Source organism: Prionailurus viverrinus, chromosome E2 (genome assembly GCF_022837055.1).
Source record: "Prionailurus viverrinus isolate Anna chromosome E2, UM_Priviv_1.0, whole genome shotgun sequence".
NCBI lineage: Eukaryota > Metazoa > Chordata > Mammalia > Carnivora > Felidae > Prionailurus > Prionailurus viverrinus.
The window spans coordinates 4,030,721-4,049,433 of NC_062575.1; the positions used below are offsets into that span (position 1 = coordinate 4,030,721).

The window sequence follows — 18,713 nt, forward strand, 5'->3', positions numbered from 1 at the left end:
GGTCCCTTCCTTACCTGGGGCAGTCCCCGCCCAGCCGGCCGCTAGAGACGGAAACAGTCGCACCTGGGGCCATGGAAGCGGGCCCGACGTGGGAACCGGAGGCCTGGGACTCCTCCGGAGGCTGGCCGGCACCCCGGGGGGCCAGAGCAGGTGGGGGGAGTGGGGGGGGGCGTCCTGAGGGAGGCAGGGAATGGAAGCCTGGACTCCAGGGTCCAGAGGGCAGAAGGGGGATGGTTTCGGTTCCTGGCTTTCTGGGTGGGGGAAGGGAACCAGGGCGTGGGACTCCTGCGTCCTGGGGAGGGGTCTGGAGGTCCAGATTCCAGTCTCGGGGGAGCGGGGGGGGGGGGTGAGGATTGCAAACTCCTGAATAAGAGAAAAGGAAGTTGAAGAATGGGCTCCTCAGCCCTGGGGGGCCCACATTTGGGTGCTTGCAGAGGGGCCCTGGGTCCTGCACTCCCAGATCTGAGGGAGGAGGGGCTGGGGGGCCCAGACTCCAAGGCCTGAGGGAGGAGGCCCTGTGGTTCAAGACTCCTGGGTCTGAGGGAGGAGGGCCTGGGGGCCTGGACTCCAGGGTCTGAGAGAGGAGGGCGTGGAGTTCAGGATTCCTGGGTCTGAGGGAGGAGGGGATGGGGTTCAGGGCTCCTGGGTCTGAGGGAGGAGGGGCGGGGGGGGGGGGAGGTCAGGACTCCTGGGTCTGAGGGAGGAGAGGCTGGGGGGGAGTCAGGACTCCTGGGTCTGAGGAAGGAGGGGCTGGGGGCTGCGAGTCCTGCACCCTCCCAGCCCCCGCTCCCCTGCCCCAGGCCCCTCGCTCTCCTCTGTGCTGAATGAGCTCCCCAGTGCCGCCACCCTTCGGTACCGAGGACCCGGGGTTCTCCCCTGGGGGGCATCGGGGGAGGAGGAAGAAGATGGAGAGAGCAACATCCAGGCCATGGCCGAAGGCGCCCAAAAGGAGCTGGGAGAACCCATCCCCTCCAGGGAACTCCCCTGGCCCATGCAGGCCCGCCGGGCCCACAGGTGAAGCTCACCTCCCGCTTCCTACCCAGCTGTGGGCCGAGTCTACGCGGTGTCCTCTGTCTCCCCCTGCCTGTGTCCCTGCTTCTCTGACTCCGGGGAGTCCTGCCTCCCCGACCCTGGGACTCCCTTCTCTAGCCTCCGGGCTCACGTTCTCTGTCTCCGCTCTCGCTCTTTCTCTCTGTGTGTTCCTCTCTGCTTGATGTGTGTCTCTGTGTCTGTCTCCTGCCTACTGACGCTTGTCACTGCTCCTCCTTTCCCTGCCGCCACAGAGCTGGCCGGGCTGGGGGATGATGCCTGGTCAACAAGGGGCTCCCGGCGCTGTCCGGAGTACAGCCTTCCCAGGAAACCTTTCCTAAGCCCGCTTGGCGTAAAGCTCAGACCATGTGGCTCTTTCCTCAAAGCAAAGTGCGGCGCTGGAACTTTCGGAAGGCGCGAGAGCGTCGTGCATTCCTAGCCCCGAGCTGCACGACGTCAGAAGCAAGTGCCAGGGCCGTCTGAGGACGGGGCCCCGCGTCCTGAAATTGTTCTCTGAACCCCTTCCTTTCGGGTGTTTATGGAGGTTCCCCTACACGGGCGGGCTTGATTAAATCTTGGGCCAAGGGCCATCGAACCCCGCCTCCAGCCCCGCTGCTCCCCCGGGAGGTCGGGGGTGGGGCTGCAGGTTCCAAGCCCCTCCCCCTCCACACCTGCGGGTGGTTTCCCTGGCAAGCCCCCCCCCCCCCCCGCCCTACCTGGAGTCCAAAAGTCACCTCGTTTCCGCTGCAGACGACACCAGGATCTCTTCACTTGGTCTCCCAAGGGTTTTTATCGCTCCGCGCCAGGAACAGGGACAAACGCCAAACCAAACCTTTTCTTTTCACTTTTCCTTTATGATACCTGCCTCCAGACAAATGCATGAGGCACCCTGCGCAGCCCGGGAGTACTCCCACGGCGAGCGCCCGGGCAGGCTGCACCTGGGGCAGGAGACTCCGCCCTGGGGAGCACCCCCACGTGCCCCTGTCACCCCCCTCTCCCCACACAGGTCCTGTGTGATGATCTCCCAGACCTGTGTGACGATCACTTCCCTGCCTTCCACCCGGGGGCGCACCCCTAAAGAGCACGGCGCGAGCGTGCTTGTTCTGAAACTCCCAGTAGACCCCTGCACCCTCTGATTTCCGCCTGGCTTCCTACGTGTCTGCTCCTATCGCTGGAGAGCATCCCAGCCCGGTCCCACTGGCGGGGTGCTTCGCCGTTTGGGGGTGTCCACTCGGGGCTGCCAGGCCCTTCATTTTCTGTCTCTGAATCTGTTTCTGTACCAGGCAGAGCCATGCCAGGGACAAAGTGGCCCAGGGATCGGGTTCCAAGGTGGCCCAGTGGGCCCTGCGGCTTCGGCGGTCCAAGGAGAAGACCCAGGAACGCCTGCACACCTTGCAGCCCTGGGCGTGGACGCTGAAAAGGATCGGGGGTGCGGCAGGGCTGAGGCTGCTGGGGCGGGCCCACTCCTGGGTCTGAGGGAAGAGGGGCTGAGGGGTCTGGACTCCTGGGTCTGAGGGAGGAGGGGCTGGGGACCAGGACTCCTGGGTCTGAGGGAGGAGGGGCTGGGGACCAGGACTCCTGGGTCTGAGGGAGGAGGGGCTGGGGGCCTGGGCTCCTGGGTCTGAGGGAGGAGGGGGCTGGGGGCCAGGACTCCTGGGTCTGAGGGAGGAGGGAGCTGGGGGCCAGGACTCCTGGGTCTGAGGGAGGAGGGGCTGGGGACCAGGACTCCTGGGTCTGAGGGAGGAGGGGGCTGGGGGCCAGGACTCCTGGGTCTGAGGGAGGAGGGGGCTGGGGGCCAGGACTCCTGGGTCTGAGGGAGGAGGGGCTGGGGGCCAGGACTCCTGGGTCTGAGGGAGGAGGGGGCTGGGGGCCAGGACTCCTGGGTCTGAGGGAGGAGGGGGCTGGGGGCCAGGACTCCTGGGTCTGAGGGAGGAAGGGGCTGGGGGCCAGGACTCCTGGGTCTGAGGGAGGAGGGGCTGGGGACCAGGACTCCTGGGTCTGAGGGAGGAAGGGGCTGGGGACCAGGACTCCTGGGTCTGAGGGAGGAGGCGGCTGGGGGCCTGGGCTCCTGGGTCTGAGGGAGGAGGGGGCTGGGGCAGGACTCCTGGGTCTGAGGGAGGAGGGGCTGGGGACCAGGACTCCTGAGTCTGAGGGAGGAGGGGGCTGGGGGCCAGGACTCCTGGGTCTGAGGGAGGAGGGGCTGGGGGTCTGGACTCCCGGGTCTGAGGGAGGAGGGGTTGGGGGCCTGATCCTAGGTCTGAGGGAGGAGGGGTGGGGGGGGTCAGGACTCCTGGTCTGAGGGAGGAGGGGCTGGGGTTCAGGACTCCTGGGTCTGAGGGAGGAGGGGGCTGGGGGTCTGGACTCCTGGGTCTGAGGGGGGAGGGGCTGGGGGTCTGGGTTTCTGGGTCTGAGGGGGGAGGGGCCGGGGGTCTGGACTCCTGGGTCTGAGGGAGGAGGGGCTGAGGGGTCTGGACTCCTGGGTCTGAGGGAGGAGGTCTTAGAGGACCATGACGTCTGGGTCTGAGGAAGGAGAGGGCTAAGGGCCTGGACCCCTGGGTGTGGGGCAGGGGCGGGGGCCAGGACTCCTGGATCTCAGGGAGGAGTGGCGGGGGCCAGGACTCCTAGGTCTGAGGAAGGAGGTTCTGGGGGACCATGACTTCTGGGTCTGAGGGAGGAGGGGGCTGGGGGCCAGGACTCCTGGGTCTGATGGAGGAGGGGGCTGGGGGCCAGGACTCCTGGGTCTGAGGGAGGAGGGGCTGGGGGCCTGGGCTCCTGGGTCTGAGGGAGGAGGGGCTGTGGGGTCTGGACTCCTGGGTCTGAGGGAGGAGGGGCTGTGGGGTCTGGACTCCTGGGTCTGAGGGAGGAGGGGGCTGGGAGTCTGGACTCCTGGGTCTGAGGGAGGAGGGGCTGGGGGCCAGGACTCCTGGGTCTGAGGGAGGAGGGGCTGGGGGCCAGGACTCCTGGGTCTGAGGGAGGAGGGGGCTGGGGGCCAGGACTCCTGGGTCTGAGGGAGGAGGGGGCTGGGGTTCAGGATCCTGGGTCTGAGGGAGGAGGCGCTTAGGGCCAGGACTCCTGGGTCTGAAGGAGGAGGGGGCTGGGGGCCTGATTCCTGGGACTGATGGAGGAGGGGGCTGGGAGTCTGGACTCCTGGGTCTGAGGGAGGAGGGGCTGTGGGGTCTGGACTCCTGGGTCTGAGGGAGGAGGGGGCTGGGGGCCAGGACTCCTGGGTCTGAGGGAGGAGGGGCTGGGGGCCAGGACTCCTGGGTCTGATGGAGGAGGGGGCTGGGGGCCAGGACTCCTGGGTCTGAGGGAGGAGGGGCTGGGGGCCTGGGCTCCTGGGTCTGAGGGAGGAGGGGGCTGGGGGCCAGGACTCCTGGGTCTGAGGGAGGAGGGGGCTGGGGTTCAGGATCCTGGGTCTGAGGGAGGAGGCGCTGAGGGCCAGGACTCCTGGGTCTGAAGGAGGAGGGGGCTGGGGGCCTGATTCCTGGGACTGATGGAGGAGGGGGCTGGGAGTCTGGACTCCTGGGTCTGAGGGAGGAGGGGCTGTGGGGTCTGGACTCCTGGGTCTGAGGGAGGAGGGGGCTGGGGGCCAGGACTCCTGGGTCTCAGGGAGGAGGGGGCTGGGAGTCTGGACTCCTGGGTCTGAGGGAGGAGGGGCTGTGGGGTCTGGACTCCTGGGTCTGAGGGAGGAGGGGGCTGGGGGCCAGGACTCCTGGGTCTCAGGGAGGAGGGGCTGGGGAGCAGGACTCCCGGTTCTGAGGGAGGAGGGCCGGGACTCCAGACTCAGAAAGCAGCCCCCCGCCTCTGTGGCGCCCCCTGCAGGCCAGTTTGGCGCCGGCACCGAGTCCTACTTCTCGCTACTCCGCTTCCTGCTGCTTCTCAACGTGCTGGCGTCCCTGCTGAAGGCCTGCATGACACTGCTGCCCACCTGGCTGGAGGGGATGCCCCCGGGTCCCCCTGGCCCTGACACCTCCTCACCCTGCGGCTTCTACAACCCCGACCCCCAAGGCCTGGTCACCTTCCCCACCCACCTCTTCAGCTTGCTCTCAGGAGTGGTGAGTGCCTGGGTCCCTGGGAGACCCCCCCACCACCCCCCCGAGCCTGGGTGCCCCACCCCCCATTGCCTAGCCCCACGGTGACCTTTCCCTCGGCAGGGTTTTCTAGAATGGTCTCCTCTCTTCTATGGGTTCTACCCACCCCGCCGACACCTAGCGGTCGCCTACCTGTGCTCCGTCTTTGTCATTGGCCTTCTGCACCTGGTGCTCATCCTCCACCGGTCAGTGACACCTGGGACCCCGGGGAGGGAGTCGTGGTGCTAGCAGACCCCTCCCCAAGAATCCGGAGTCTCCCTCCGTGATCCTTTTCTCTCAGTTGGAGTTGAAATCACACTTAAAAACGTTTCATTCGTGCTAAAGACCAGTGACAAATTGGGAAGCTTCTCCTTCCCGTGGCTTCAGAGTCTAGAGCGGGAAGGTAAGATCTTAACCACACAAATTTAACGACATCTTTTCTGGAGGGGAGCATGCTTTGTAGGAAACAAACGGGTGATTCACTCGTTCCGGCAACAGCTGTTTATTAAGCACCTACTACGTGTCGGCCGCCGTGGTTCTAGACACAAACAGAAACCAGGCAGAGTCCTGTCCTGGGGGAGCTGACAGTTTACCAGGGGGAGACAGGTGATAAGTAATAAGCCGTAAATGAGTCAACGACACGGTGCGTTAGAAGGTGACGGGGGCTCCGGACACAGATGCAGCAGATGAGGCGGGCCGTCGGTGAGAATGTGCCAGGCTGCTGCATTTAGGGGTCCCCCAGGGATGCCTGGATGAGACGAGATGTTTAAATAAAGGCGTTGAGGGGGTGAGGGGTCTGGTCAGAGAAATACCCGGGGAATGAGCACTGCAGGCAGAGAGCACAGCCAGAGCAAGGCAGGAGCAGGGATGCGTGGCGGAGGGTGCACGGGGAGGTGGGGAGAGCCACGGGGGATGCGCCCCACTCCGTAAATGACGTGGCTGCTCTCCAAGCGCCAGGGGACTCACTGCAGGCTCTTGAGCAGATCACCCCGATCTGATTTAGGTTTCAAAGGCTTCCTCTCTGGCTCTGTGGTGGACGGAGGAGGGAGAAGGGGGGCAAGAAGGAGAGAAGGGAGGAGAGTCGGGGATGCGCAAGCAGCAGGTGCAACAGTGACGGGGCTGTGGCGATAATCCAGGCAAGAGACAGTGGTGGTTTGCTCCGGGCTGGGGTGGTGGCAGGGGTCAATTTCGGATCTCTTTCTCTCCTTCCTTCCTTCCTTCCCTCCCTTCCCTCCTTCCCTCCTATTGAATTTCTAGCCTCCCCCCTCAGCTTTCTTGAGATATCATTGACCTAAATCACACTGCGTAAGTTTAAGGTGTTCAAGGTGCTGATTTGATACATTTATGTGTTGCAACGTGATTCCCACCCTGGCATCAGGTGACGCCTGCATGTCTTTACATTATCACGTCTTTATTTATTTATCTTGAGAGAGAGTGCGCGCGCACAGGCCGCAGTGGGCCAGAGGCAGAGAGACGGTGGGGGCCGAAGGATCTGAAGGGGGCTCTGAGCTGTCAGCACAGAAAACGTGGGGCTCGAACCCACGGACCATGAGATCATGACCTGAGCCAAAATCAAGAGTCGGGGGATCAAACGACTGAGCCACCCAGGCACCCCTCTATATTTTCCACTTTAAAAATACCACACATATCCAGAAACATGCAGAAACCAGAGGGTAGGGCTTGGTATGTTCCCATGAATATCAAGAAATGGAACATGGGGTGCCCGGGTGGCTCAGTCGGTTGAGCGTCCGGCTTCGGCTCAGGTCACAATCTCATGGTTCGTGGGTTCGAGCCCCGCATCGGGTTCGAGCCTGGAGCCTGTTTTGGATTCTGTGTCTCCTTCTCCCTCTGCCCCTCCCCTGCTCACTCTCTCTCTTTCTCTCAAAAATAAACATTAAAAGTTTTTTTAACTTGAAAAAAAAAAAGAAATGGAACCTGACCAGCCTCCAGAAGCCCCTCAAGATCTCTTCAAGCTCCCACGTTTCTCCCCCAACCCCCCCCCCCACCATGGTTTGTGTCAACACCGTGGACTGCTTTCACCTGTTCAGCATAGAAGAGGGAGGTTCTCCATGCCTGTTGAGCAGGGCCCAGAGGATTCCCAACGACTGGTGGGTTGGGGGGTGGGGGGAGGTGGGAAGTTAGGAATGACTCCAGGTGTTGAGCCTCTGGAAGGGGCAGGGCTGTGGTCGGACGGGGCGAGCTGTGGAAAGGGCAGCACCCGCGGGGGGTGTGGTTTCGGCCGGCTGATTCTGAGATGGCTTTGGACACACGAGGGGAATGATGACTAGGCAGTCACATGTGGGCTCTGGAGTCCGGTCTGCACTGGAGACACAAACGTGGGACTCGCTGGCATTCAGGCAAGCCTGGGGGTTCTCCCAGGGGAGGAGAAAATAAAGTGGAGTGCCGTCTAAACTCCAGGCACTGTGCCAGGGCCCAGGGATACCAGATGAAGGTCCCCCACCTTTGTGCGGCTCACAGTTCACAAGGGGAGGTAAACTGCGAGATAAATAAAAAGCCAATTTTCTGCTGAAAAGCAAATCAGCTAGGGGCACCTGGGTGGTTCAGTCGGTTAAGCGTCTGACTTTGGCTCAGGTCACGATCTCACGGTAAGTTCAAGCCCCGTGTCGGGCTCTGTGCTGACAGCTCAGAGCCTGGAGCCTGCTTCCGATTCTGTGTCTCCCTCTCTCTCTGCCCCTCTCCTGCTCACACTCTGTCTCTCTCACTTTCAAAAATAAATACTTAAAAAATTTTTAAAAAGCCAATCAGCTATTTCAGTTTGGGAGCCCCATCTAGAAACCAGATGGGATGCTATGATCGAGGTGATAGGACAGGGAGCTGCAATTTTTTCTCGATAAAGGCCAGATAGGAAATCTTTTCATCTTTTCCGGCCACACAGTCTCCGTGTGAATTAAACTCCGCTGTTGTCCGGCTAAAGCAGCTGTCGACAGTAAGTAAGTGAGTGCACGTGGCCGTGTTCCAATAAAGCTTTATTTACAAAAACTGGCCCCGTAGTTCGCCACCACCCTGTGATAGAGAACGGGCGGGGACCCTCGTTAAATGGAGCGGTCAGTTAAGGACTATCTGAGGAGGCGACCCGTGCAGAGAGCCCAGAAAGATGAGAAGGAGTGGGCCAGGTGAGCGGCTAAGACCTGGGCATTCCGGGCACTGGAAACTGCAAGGGCAAAGGCCCTGTGGTGAGAAGAGGTTTGGAGTGTTCTGAGACTGAAAGGCAGGGGTGGGGGGGAGTGGAGGGGGAGGGGCCGGATTTGAGCTTCAACAAGTAGGTGGGGGCTGGGTCAGGTGCGCGCTGGCTGGCTGTGCGATGAAGGGGCCTAAACGTCAGAACAAGGAGAAGCTGTCGAATAGGTTTTAAAGGGCAGTAATGTCTCATCTGCATAAAAAGAGGGTTCCACGGGCACAACAACAGAATGGATTCAAAAGGGCACGGGTGGAGGCAGAGACCAGGTGTCAGTCCTTCCATAGGTGTCCATGGAAGGGGAGCTGGGGGCTCACGCACGCCAGGCCGGTGAATGTGGAGACGGAGCCCCCTGGACCGCTTTTCTCTGCGTGTCTGTCCCCCCTCTGGGTCTTTGCCCCGCTTCTCCGAGTCTCTGTCCTCCTTTCTCTGGGTCTTTCTCCCCCAACCCTCTTCTCTGGACATCTGTCCTTCTGAGTCTCTGACTCCTTTCTCTAGATTTCCTCTTCCTTGTTTCACTGTTTGTCCCCCTTCCTCTGAATCTGTCCCCTTTGGGGTCTCATTGTCCCCTCTAAATTTCTGTCTCTCCCCAGGGTCTTTTTCTGTGTCACTCTGGGTCCTGTCCCCTTCTCTCTGGAGCTCTGTCCCTCTCTACTGGGTTTCTGTCTTTCTCTGTCTCTCCGGTGTCTGTGTTCCCGAGTCTGCCCCTGAATCTCTCTCTTGGTCTCTGACTCCTTCTCTGCTAGGTAGCAGCTCGCCAGATGCCCGAGGCCCTAGGGTTCGTCTTCCGTTTGTCCCATAGGAGGGGGCTGACCTTCCACATCCTGTCTCCTGGCCCTTCCCCCCCTTAGCTCCGTGTCAGGACTGAAACAGACGTTGTTGGCTGAGTCCGGGGCCCTGACCAGCTACAGCCACCGCGTGTTCAGCGCCTGGGACTTCGGGCTCCGTGGGGACGTCCACGTGCGGCTCCGCCATCGCATCATCCTGTACGAGCTGCAGGTGCGCGTGGGGGTCTACACTCGCACAGGGACCGGAGGGGGCGGGGCCTCGCCCAGGGATGCGGCTCGCAGAGATGCCGGCTGGAGCTTTCTTCTAAGGAGGCGAGCCTTGGGAAAGGAGGGGGCTGGGAAGAGGCCACAAGATTAATGCCTGAGGTCAAAGGGCACAGGGAAAAGCCAGCAGCAGGAAGGCTGCGGGGCCTGAAGCTCCTCGGGGTAAGATCCAGGCCAGCAACCGGGAACTGGGCGCGGGGCGGGGCCTCGGAGGGGCGGGGCGTGGGGTCTGGGGGCGTGGCCCGTGGTGCTGGGTGGGCCTCTGGGGGGGCGGGGCCGGGAGATCTAAATGGTGACCTAGAGGACCATGGAGGGGCTGGGACAAGGATTACAGCAGTCCTCAGAGGGACGGTGCTGTATCAGTTCAAGTTGAGCAGGGGCTCTGGACCACCGGCCGGGCCTGGGGGGGACTGAGCCCAAATGCCCGTCTTTCTCGGCTTCAGGTGGAGCTGGAGGAGGCCGTGGTACGGCGCCAGGCAGCAGTGCGGACCCTGAGCCAGCAAGCCAAGGTGTGGTCGGTGCGGGTTCTGCTCAATCTGCTGGTGATTGCGCTCCTGGGAGCAGCCTTCTACGGGGTCTACTGGGCTACAGGGGCCACTGTGAAGCTGCAGGTGCGGAGGGTCCTGGGGGAGGGGAGTCCTGCGGGCCTGGGCTCACCTTTCCAAGGTTGCAGGGCCTGAAGTCTAGAGTTCCTGCGATCTTGGAGAGAGGGGTGTATGTTCGGACCTCGGCCTTCGGGGCGCTGAAGGAAGAAGAGGCTGGGGGAGGGCGCTCCTCCAGAACCCCAGAGCCTCTCTGCTTGGTCCACCTTCTCTCGCAGGAGATGCCCCTTGTCCAGCAGATGCCACTGGTGAAGCTTGGGGTGGATTACCTTCCGTCCATCTTCATCTCTGGGGTCAACTTCTTGCTGCCACCTGTGTTCAAGCTCATCGCCCCGCTGGAAGGCTATACTAGGAGCCGCCAGATTGTTTTTATCCTGCTCAGGTTCTAGCCTTTGCAGGGTGGGTGGGGGGATGATGGCAGGGCTGGTCTGAAGGGCGCTGGCTGTAGTTCATAAGGCACGGAAGTCCCCAGGATATGGGGCCCAGTGAGCTCTGTATTCAGATCCTGACTCTTACAGAGCCTCAATTTCTTCATCTGTGAAATGGGGAGAATGGTGAGTGTGTCCCGCACAGGAGGGGCCCAGCACATGGTGAGCACTAGTCAGGGCTGATTCCCCTTCCTCTCCCTTCCCTCCATCGGCTCCGCCAGGACCGTGTTTCTCCGCCTGGCCTCCCTGCTGGTGTTGCTCTTCTCTCTTTGGAATCAGATCACTTGCGGGGGCAATGCTGAGGCTGAGGAGTGCAAAACCTGTGGCTACAAGTACAAAGAGCTACCGGTGAGAAGGAAAGAGAGGGGCCCCAAACCCTGGGCCCCCCTGAAGGAGAGGAGGAGCTGGGTGGGTCCAGACTCCAGGTTTAAAGTGCTAGAACGCCCCTCCTCTTGAGGACATGGGTAGGGATGTTCGAGAAAACTGAGGATCCCCAGAGAAAGGATTGCAAGGATCTCATAGGCTTGCGATTTGGAGACTTGGATGCTTGGCCCTTAGCTTCCTGGGTCCTGAGGTCTTTCTGACACGTGACTTCTTTCCTCAGTGCTGGGAGACGCGGCTGGGGCAGGAGATGTACAAACTCCTGATCTTTGATCTGCTGACTGGACTGGCTGTCATGCTGCTCATCCAGTTTCCTCGGAAGTGAGAGCCCCGCCCCTCGCGATAGCTCCGCCCCTTTCACAATCCCGCCCAGACACACAGACCCCGCCCCCTTGTCACCTAGTTACTTCTGGCCCCGCCCCTACCCCCGCCCTGGGCCCCCGCCTCTGGGCACACCCCCTCCGGGACTTTGAAAGCTCCTCCCCTCCTCAGACTTGCTCCCTTCTGATTGGTGGGTGGGGCGGTGGAGGCGCCTCTGACTCGGCCCGGCCCCGCCCCTCAGGCTGCTCTGTGGCCTCTGTCCCGGGCCGCTGGGACGCACGGTGGGAACCCAGGAGTTCCAGGTGCCCGACGAGGTGCTGGGACTCATCTACGCGCAGACGGTGGTCTGGGTAGGGAGTTTTTTCTGCCCTTTACTACCTATGCTCAACACGGTCAAGTTCCTGCTACTTTTCTATTTCAAGAAGGTGAGGAGTGTGATGGACTTCTGAGTCCTGGGGGAGGCGGGTTGCGAGGGTCCCCAACCACTAGATCCTGAGAGAGGAGGGGTCTGGAGGACAGACTTCTGGATGTGGGAGGAGGGGTCTAGGGCGTCTTTTCGGTCCGAGGAAAGAAGGGCGCGGACTCCTGGGTCTGATAGCAGCAAAGGTCTAGGGACTTATGGGGGCACCAGGGACCCAGACTCCTGGATGGTGAGAAAGGACAGGCTAGGGCTCAGCTTCTTGTGTCTCAGATTTCCCCCTTCTCCCCCCAGTTCACCCTTTTCTCCACCTGCTCTCCGGCCTCCCGCACCTTTCGGGCCTCCACAGTGAACTTCTTTTTCCCCTTGGTCCTTCTTCTGGGTCTGACCATCTCTGCTGTTCCCGTCCTTTATAGCATCTTCTTGTAAGTGTGAGAGGCGCCTGCCTCTTCCTCCCTCCATCCCTTCGCTGTCATCCAGGATTCTGAATCTTGACCATCCTTGAGCACTGTCTCTGACTTCTTCAGGATCCCACCTTCTAAGCTGTGTGGCCCCTTCCGAGGTCAGTCGTCCATCTGGGCCAAGATCCCTGAGTCAATTTCCAGTCTCCCTCGGATCACCCAGAACTTTCTCTTTTTCCTGGGGACCCAGGCTTTTGCTGTGCCTCTTCTACTAATCTCCAGGTGAGCGGGCCCAGACTCCTAGGTTTGAGTTCGTGTATTCTGGGGCCCCCGCTGCCTGTTTCTAAGAGAGGAAGGGGCTGGGGACCCAAATTCCTGAGTCTCAGGAGGAGAGGATGGGGCGTGGACTTGTGGGTCTGAGGGAGGAGGAGGCGGCTGGGGTCCCGGACTCCTGGGTCTGATGAAGGAGGAGGCTGGGGGTCCAGGTCTCTGGTTTCTAAGGGGCCATGCATTGAAGATAGTCTAAGAGCGTTTCGGGTGTGGCTTCCATTGCTGTCTCCTCCAGCATCCTGATGGTGTATACCTTGGTCTTGGCTAACTCATATGGACGTCTCATCTCTGAGCTCAAACGCCAGATAGAGACGGTGAGCCAGATCGGGTTCCTGGGAATGGGTCCTGGATATGGAAAGAAACAGTGGGGAGAGGCGTCTCACCTCTACCTCCCTTTACCCTTTACGTAGGAGGCGCAGAATAAGGTCTTCCTGGCACAACGCGCTGTGGCACTGAGCTCGGCCAGCGGGGCTCTTTGACCTCCCCTACCCTTGCTCAGAACGATGTCCCACTTTCTGACCCAGACCTGCCCCCCCAGACCCTTTGTAAGCCTCCGGCACGTCATCTGTAAAATGGAGGAAGTGGAGAAAACCCATGCCCTTAACAGCCTTGGGATTCGGGGATTCCCAGGACTCTGAAGCTCCCCCACCCTTGGACTCCAGTGAACGTCTCTCTTTTATCAATAAAGATGGCCCGCCCAGCTTGCAGAGAGTTGTTTGTAAATCGCATCCTGCAGCGGGGGCGGGGGAGGAGTCGAGAACAAGCCAATCAAGTGAATTGGCCTTGACAAGACTTGACAGACGAGCCGGCCAATTAGCGGCCGCGTCCGGTAAGCTTCAGCGCGGGGACACGTGATTGGCTCAGAACCCTGGTAGGAGGCGGTCGCTAGGCTACACCAACCCAAATTCGGGCATCTCAGCTAGTCAGCTCTCCTTACGGACTTGGGGGCGTGGCAACCAGCCCAGGCCCAATCCGTAGCTAAAACAGGAACAATAGGGAGGGGCACTCTCCCGCCAATAGGAAGTGGTTGGAGGCGGGCCTGCCAGTGGGTGACCGGCTACGACGCCATGAATATCTTGCCCAAGAAGAGCTGGCACGTCCGGAACAAAGACAATGTCGCCCGTGTGCGGCGTGACGAGGCTCAGGCCCGGGAGGAGGAGAAAGAGCGTGAGCGGAGAGTGCTGCTCGCTCAGCAGGAGGTAAGCCCCCAGCGCGGCCGGAGGGGAGTCCCGGGCCGATCGCGCAGGCGCTTTGGGATTGGCCGGAAGTGGGGGTGGCGCGCAGGCGCGGTGCATCCCGTGAGGTAGGAGGGGTTGGGCGCCGCTGGAGGCGCGTGTCCACCTGTGGCTGTGTCCACCGTGCGGGGCCCGCCTAGGCCTCCGCTTTGTCTTGGTGTCCCCCACTTGTGTCTTTCGCGAGGCTGAAGAGTGCCTGGTACAGAGTAGCGGCCTGTGAAAAGTGAACCCCTGAGCAGTTCAAGGAAACTCGGACTAGCTTGCCTGCACAACCTCCCTGTTGAGCGTCTACTGTATGCTCGCCCGGTGCAGAGCTTTTGACCTGCAGTCTCTCAAGCTGTGGGGCGAGCCCTCTCCCTGCCCTCCCCGCTCCAGGGGCTTTCCGTGTAACTCCTAACCTCCTGCTTATACGTAGTTTTGTTCTTTAGTGAATCTGATCCTCAAAGCTGACTGCACCTCGAGATGGGCTGGGCTTTTAAAATTAACCTATTGGTAGAGATTGCACGCCGTGGTGGATGGAGCCCTGCCTGTAATCCAGATCGCCTGTTGGCATACTTTGGGCTGTTTGTCTCCACCCGAGATTGGGAACCCTGCTGGTTGACTGTTGGGGAAGGAGGCAACTTACAAACCAGGTGTCCTGCATTCCCCCACGCCCTCCGCGGGCTGGGACAGGTGCCTCTTCTGGACCCCCAGCACTAAGGACCGCGTTTTCTGTGGTCCAGCGTCACACCTATGTGAATCACATCGAGGTTCTCAATGTTGTGCCTGTGACTGACTCTTCCCCAGGCCCGCACAGAATTCCTACGGAAGAAAGCCAGGCGTCAGAACTCACTACCTGAGCTGGAAGCAGCAGAGGCAGGAGCCCCGACTCCCGGCCCTGTGGACCTATTCCGGGAGCTGCTAGAGGAAGGGAAAGGGGTGACCAGAGGCAACAAAGAGTACGAGGAAGAAAAGCGACAGGAGAAAGTAAGTTGGGCTCCCACCTCATGAGTGATGGGTGGGGCTGGGGGGCGTCTGTCCTCCCGTGTGACTAACAGGGTGGGGGATTAAGTGAGCTGATAAAGAGGACCCAGAGGGGTCCCGGAACCTAGCACTCAGATGGCAATAAACAGCACTTCTAAGCCTGCAGCCACTTGGAAGTGGCTGCTAGTTGCAGACCCATTGGCCTGGCGTCCAGGCCCTGTTGGGGTTTGGGAAGTGTCCAGGAGCTTTGTCGGCGTAAAGCGGATCCTGTCACTTGCCTACTCGGGGATTCCCACCCAACTCTGAACTTGCCTCCCTCCTTTGCGCCTTGCTTGCTGCTTTGTCTTCAAATTATATCCTCAAAGATGCCTGCCTTTGAACCCTACAGGAACACCACCTGTCCTTCCCTTCTGTGCTTTTTGTTACTGAACCTGCACTTGTGCCCAGGGCTGGAGGCTCACCTGTGCTGGTCTTTTGTGTCCCTAGAACATAGCAGAGCTGGCTCGTGACCTCTCTCCAGCACCTGTTGGCTAAACTGGTTCTGCCTCGCCCGGGAGGCTTGGGCGTCCTGGTATCCCCTGTAGGCCTCCCTGCGAGAGCCATTCTTGACATCCGCACCTCCCTATTTTCTGTCCTCTAAGGAGAGGCAGGAGAAAGCTCTGGGGATCCTCACATACCTGGGCCAGAGTGCTGCAGAAGCCCAGACTCAACCGCCTTGGTACCAGCTCCCCCCAGGGCGGGGGGCGCCCCCACCTGGCCCAGGTCCAGATGAAAAGATCAAGCAGCGCCTGGACCCTCTGCGGGAGATGCAGAAGCACTTGAAGAAGAAGAGGCAGCACAGTGGTGATGGTGGTCACAGCAGAAAGGGAAAGGAGGGGCCGGACAAGCAGCGGCCGGAAGCGTAAGGAAGCTGGGCGGGCGGCGTCGGGGGCTGGCTGGGCAGAGAGGTGGCCTGGGCACCGTGTCTGGGGGTCTGCAGAGCAGCGAACTTTCAGTCTTGAGTGTGCAGTGGCTTCCAGACACTGCTGTGGTAAATCGAGGGATGTTGCCTCGTTTTCAAGATTTTGCTCCTTCTATGCTAAATAGTAACAGATAAAATCCACAGGCACACAAAGCTCTCGGGGGTCCTTGAGACCAGTTTGAGAACTATGGGGTCACTAAGAGCAGGTTTGTGTCCCTAAGAGGACAAAGCCCTGAGCAGAACTGGCATACAGTCTCCTGTCTTCTACAGAAGGGGAAACTGAGGCCCCAGCTGTGCTCATCGTCACAGCTGATTGCTGCTGGGTGCCCCTCCAGAGCGAGAGCGCTGCTCTTAAAGATGGGGGTGGTAGGAGCCCACACAGGGGGAGGCTGAGGTCTTAACGCACTGCATGAAGCCAGCTTCTGGCCCGCAGGCATGGGGTCCAGGTGGCAGCTCCTCCTTGGCGGGGCGGGGGGGCGGCACTCTGGGGCCTATGAGCTTTTTAACCAGACTCCTGTGCCCCCAGACGCCCATCCCTGGACCAGCTTCGAGCTGAACGTCTCCGGCGGGAAGCAACAGAGCGTGCTCGGGCAGAGGCCCTGCTGGCCCGAGTGAGGGGCACGGCCCCCCCGGAGGAACAGCCTGTGGAGATGGACGAACGGCGGGGGCGGTACAACTCCCAGTTCAACCCCCAGTGGGCCCGGCGCCCTGCCAACAAGACCCCAGCGCTTACGGACTCCTGGGGGGATAGGAGAGGCCGCAGCTGCCAGCCGTCATATAAAACTATTTATTCATAAATATTTTCCAAAATGAAAATAGGTTTACCAAAAAATGTCCCTCACTGGGGAGGGGAGGAGGGGGCAGCCCTCGCCCCCGGGCCCCCAGGGTGGGGCTGCTTCCTGGGGATGAGAGCTGCCCCGTGGCCTGGGGCCTCCCCCAGTCTCCCAGGGCAAGGCCCTCACCTGGGCAGGGGGATCAGCATGCGGGGGGGAGGGGAGGGTGGAGGGGGGGGCCGGTGTCACTGGAGGTCCCGGTCCTCCAGGTAGCGGTACTCAAAGGTGAAGCCTTCCTTCTTCCGCTGGCCCCACTTCTCGTAGTCAAAGTAGATGTAGGTGCCCTGGCCAGGGGAGAAGGTGGTCAGTGAGTGGACGCAGAGGTGGCTGGGGACCTGGGCTGGACCGACAGACCTAGGGGACAGATCTCAGGGCCAAGGAGGGGCCAGGCGCGGGGCCCAGGGCCCTGCATGCACCAGCTGACTCCCTCCACCCTCACCAACCTCTTCTTGGGCAGGAAAGGTCATCCTGCCCACTTTAGAAGAAATGGAGGCACAGAGAGGACGTGCGCTAGAGGCTCGGCCTCGTTTACAAAGTGAACTAGGACTTCTCACGACGGCTGGAGCTTGAGCACTGAGCTGGTGCTTGGTGCTCGAAGTCTGGCCTAGCCTCTAGTCTTCGCAAAACCCTGCGACCGTTCCCCCGTCCTAGAGAATGGAACAGGCTGAGTCCATATCCAGGCACGCCGTCGGGACAGACGTTTTATTGGTGACAGTGCTGGGGTGGGTATTGCTGAAGGATCGATGCCTTGAAAGGTACTTGGAAGGTTACTTGGGACCAAACCAGGATGGGACAGTAAGTCTGGTCAGTGTCAGAGACGCAGTTGGGGGTGGGGGGGGAAGCGGGGGACTGGTTCTGAATGAAGGTCTGAACTGCTCAAAGAACCTGAAAGAACCGGGGGAGGGGGGGAGGGGGAAGGGAGGGAGGGGAACCGAGTTCTGAGGACAAGGACCCTGTCAATACTTGGCATCAGGCAAAGATTTGGAAGAAAGCACTGGAACATGGCCTTTAAGTTATTTGAAACAAAGTACACCAGTGATACTTACTAGGGAGCAGGCGCCATTAGGTACTTACAGGTCATTAACTCATTTAATCCTTGTAACAACTGTGTAACGTGGGTGTGTTAACCCCATTTTTACACGTAAGGAAATGGAGACTGGTTCAAATGACTTGCCCAAGGTCACCTAGCTAGAGCCATGTAGTCTGGCCCCAGTGGTGTGCAAGTGGGGGGTTTCCAGTTATCAGAACATAGGAAAGTCGTTAAATAAAACGGTTTCCCCATCCGTGTTTGCTAGTGAGCCCCCCGCTCTGCCCGGTGTGGGGGGACAGGAGGGGAAGGAGACCGACCGTCGAGTGCCCTGTGTGAAGCGACCTGTGCTCGGAGGTGGGAGAAGCCACACGTGCCACCGTGCCTGAGCAGGTGCCCGGCAGAGGCATGGACCTTGGGGCTGGGAAAGGCTCCCCTCCGGGCAGACGGTTAGGCTGGGCCCTGAGGGGTGACAAGCCACTGGCGGGCAGGATGAAGAGGACAGTGGTCCAGGTGGAGGTGAGGGCCCCTGGGACAGAGCTGGCTGCAGGTGAGGGTGTGGGAGGGGGGCCGGCCCGCAGGCAGGGCGGGGCACAGGGAGGGGCCCTCACCTGCTCAAACTCATCAGTGATGGTCTTGGGCTCCTCGTGCCTCTGGAACCACATCATGTACTTGGTGTGGAATCGCCAGGACTGCTTCTTCAGGGCCTTGGCTGCCAGGTACTGTGCCTTCGTGCCCTGGGGGAGGAAGGGTGCAGCCGGGGATCAGGGGGCCCCCAAGCCGGTGGGGGCGAGGGGCACAGAGCATCGGGGCTGACCCCGGGCCCCGCCGAAGACCGAAGTTGGGCTGGATGGGGCGGACGGGGATGGGCTGGGGCACGGAACATACCAATGCTGGTCAGGAGGAGGAAATGGCTTTCAGAGAGGCTTTGAGAAGGAAGAGAAACTAATGCGTGAAGAGCTGAGAGGAGGCATTCTGGAAAGGTCCCCCAGGAGGGATGCAGGGGGGGTTATGGCAACTCCCTGGGGTCATGCAAAGTGGCCTCCAGGGAGCAGTGTGAGGCCGGGAGACTGAACTGGGGGACCCCCTGCAATGGCCCAACCTAGCCCCCCACCCCAAGGCGGACATATCTGTGCTGCAGTGGGAGCGGGGACAGGTTTGCCTCGGGGAGGGACAGGACTGAGGGATGGGGAGGGGGTGCGGTCCCAGGGGCCGCAGAGGGGCACCCACCTCACCCCTCCAGCCCGAGGGGGGACGGCGGCGGTGGCGGCGAAGCCGGGGGGCCCGAGGCTGCCCCGGGGGCCCTGCTGTACCTCCAGATAGTAGAAGATGAAGAAGAGGGTCTCGGTGGACAGGCGCTGGTAGAACTCCACGGTGTCCGAATGTGGGGGTGGCATCTGGTGGTGGTAGGGGGGCGTCGGGCAGGGGTTCCGAGGGAGGTACTGCCTGTGGAGGAGCAGGAGGAC

The 18,713-nt window shown here is 61.0% G+C and overlaps 3 protein-coding genes across 11 annotated transcripts in view; 2 read left to right on the forward strand and 1 right to left on the reverse strand.

Annotated features, from left to right (window-relative positions):
• Positions 1-12,935, forward strand: TMC4 (transmembrane channel like 4). 5 transcript variants are annotated; one of them, XM_047836468.1, is made up of 15 exons: positions 1-150; positions 801-1,014; positions 2,313-2,458; positions 4,852-5,084; positions 5,184-5,305; positions 9,147-9,294; positions 9,791-9,958; positions 10,168-10,331; positions 10,599-10,725; positions 10,982-11,079; positions 11,321-11,504; positions 11,792-11,922; positions 12,025-12,180; positions 12,464-12,542; positions 12,639-12,935. In XM_047836468.1, exons 1-15 carry the CDS (start codon positions 72-74, stop codon positions 12,705-12,707), a joined length of 2,118 nt encoding a protein of 705 aa, XP_047692424.1. In that variant the 5' UTR covers positions 1-71; the 3' UTR covers positions 12,708-12,935. The 5 variants fall into 5 exon arrangements, with proteins under 5 accessions (XP_047692424.1, XP_047692425.1, XP_047692426.1 ...); XM_047836469.1 differs by having other exon boundaries at positions 9,791-9,856; XM_047836470.1 differs by lacking the exon at positions 12,464-12,542 and having other exon boundaries at positions 12,639-12,771.
• LENG1 (leukocyte receptor cluster member 1) lies at positions 12,823-16,203 on the forward strand. Its single transcript, XM_047836492.1, has 5 exons — positions 12,823-13,057; positions 13,249-13,427; positions 14,250-14,429; positions 15,068-15,327; positions 15,914-16,203. Exons 1-5 carry the CDS (start codon positions 12,823-12,825, stop codon positions 16,182-16,184), a joined length of 1,125 nt encoding a protein of 374 aa, XP_047692448.1. The 3' UTR covers positions 16,185-16,203.
• CNOT3 (CCR4-NOT transcription complex subunit 3) overlaps positions 16,161-18,713 on the reverse strand; it is a 14,473-nt gene continuing 11,920 nt past the window's right edge. For 4 of the 5 annotated variants that reach the window (XM_047836465.1, XM_047836467.1, XM_047836464.1 and 1 more), the window contains exons 16-18: positions 18,561-18,693; positions 17,859-17,984; positions 16,161-16,504 (exon numbers count right to left, since the gene is read on the reverse strand). In XM_047836465.1, coding sequence (XP_047692421.1) covers positions 16,406-16,504; positions 17,859-17,984; positions 18,561-18,693 — 358 coding nt within the window. In that variant the 3' untranslated portion in view covers positions 16,161-16,405. Of the gene's footprint in view, positions 16,505-17,858; positions 17,985-18,477; positions 18,694-18,713 lie in introns of all 5 variants that reach the window. The other variant, XR_007147471.1, reaches the window with a different exon arrangement.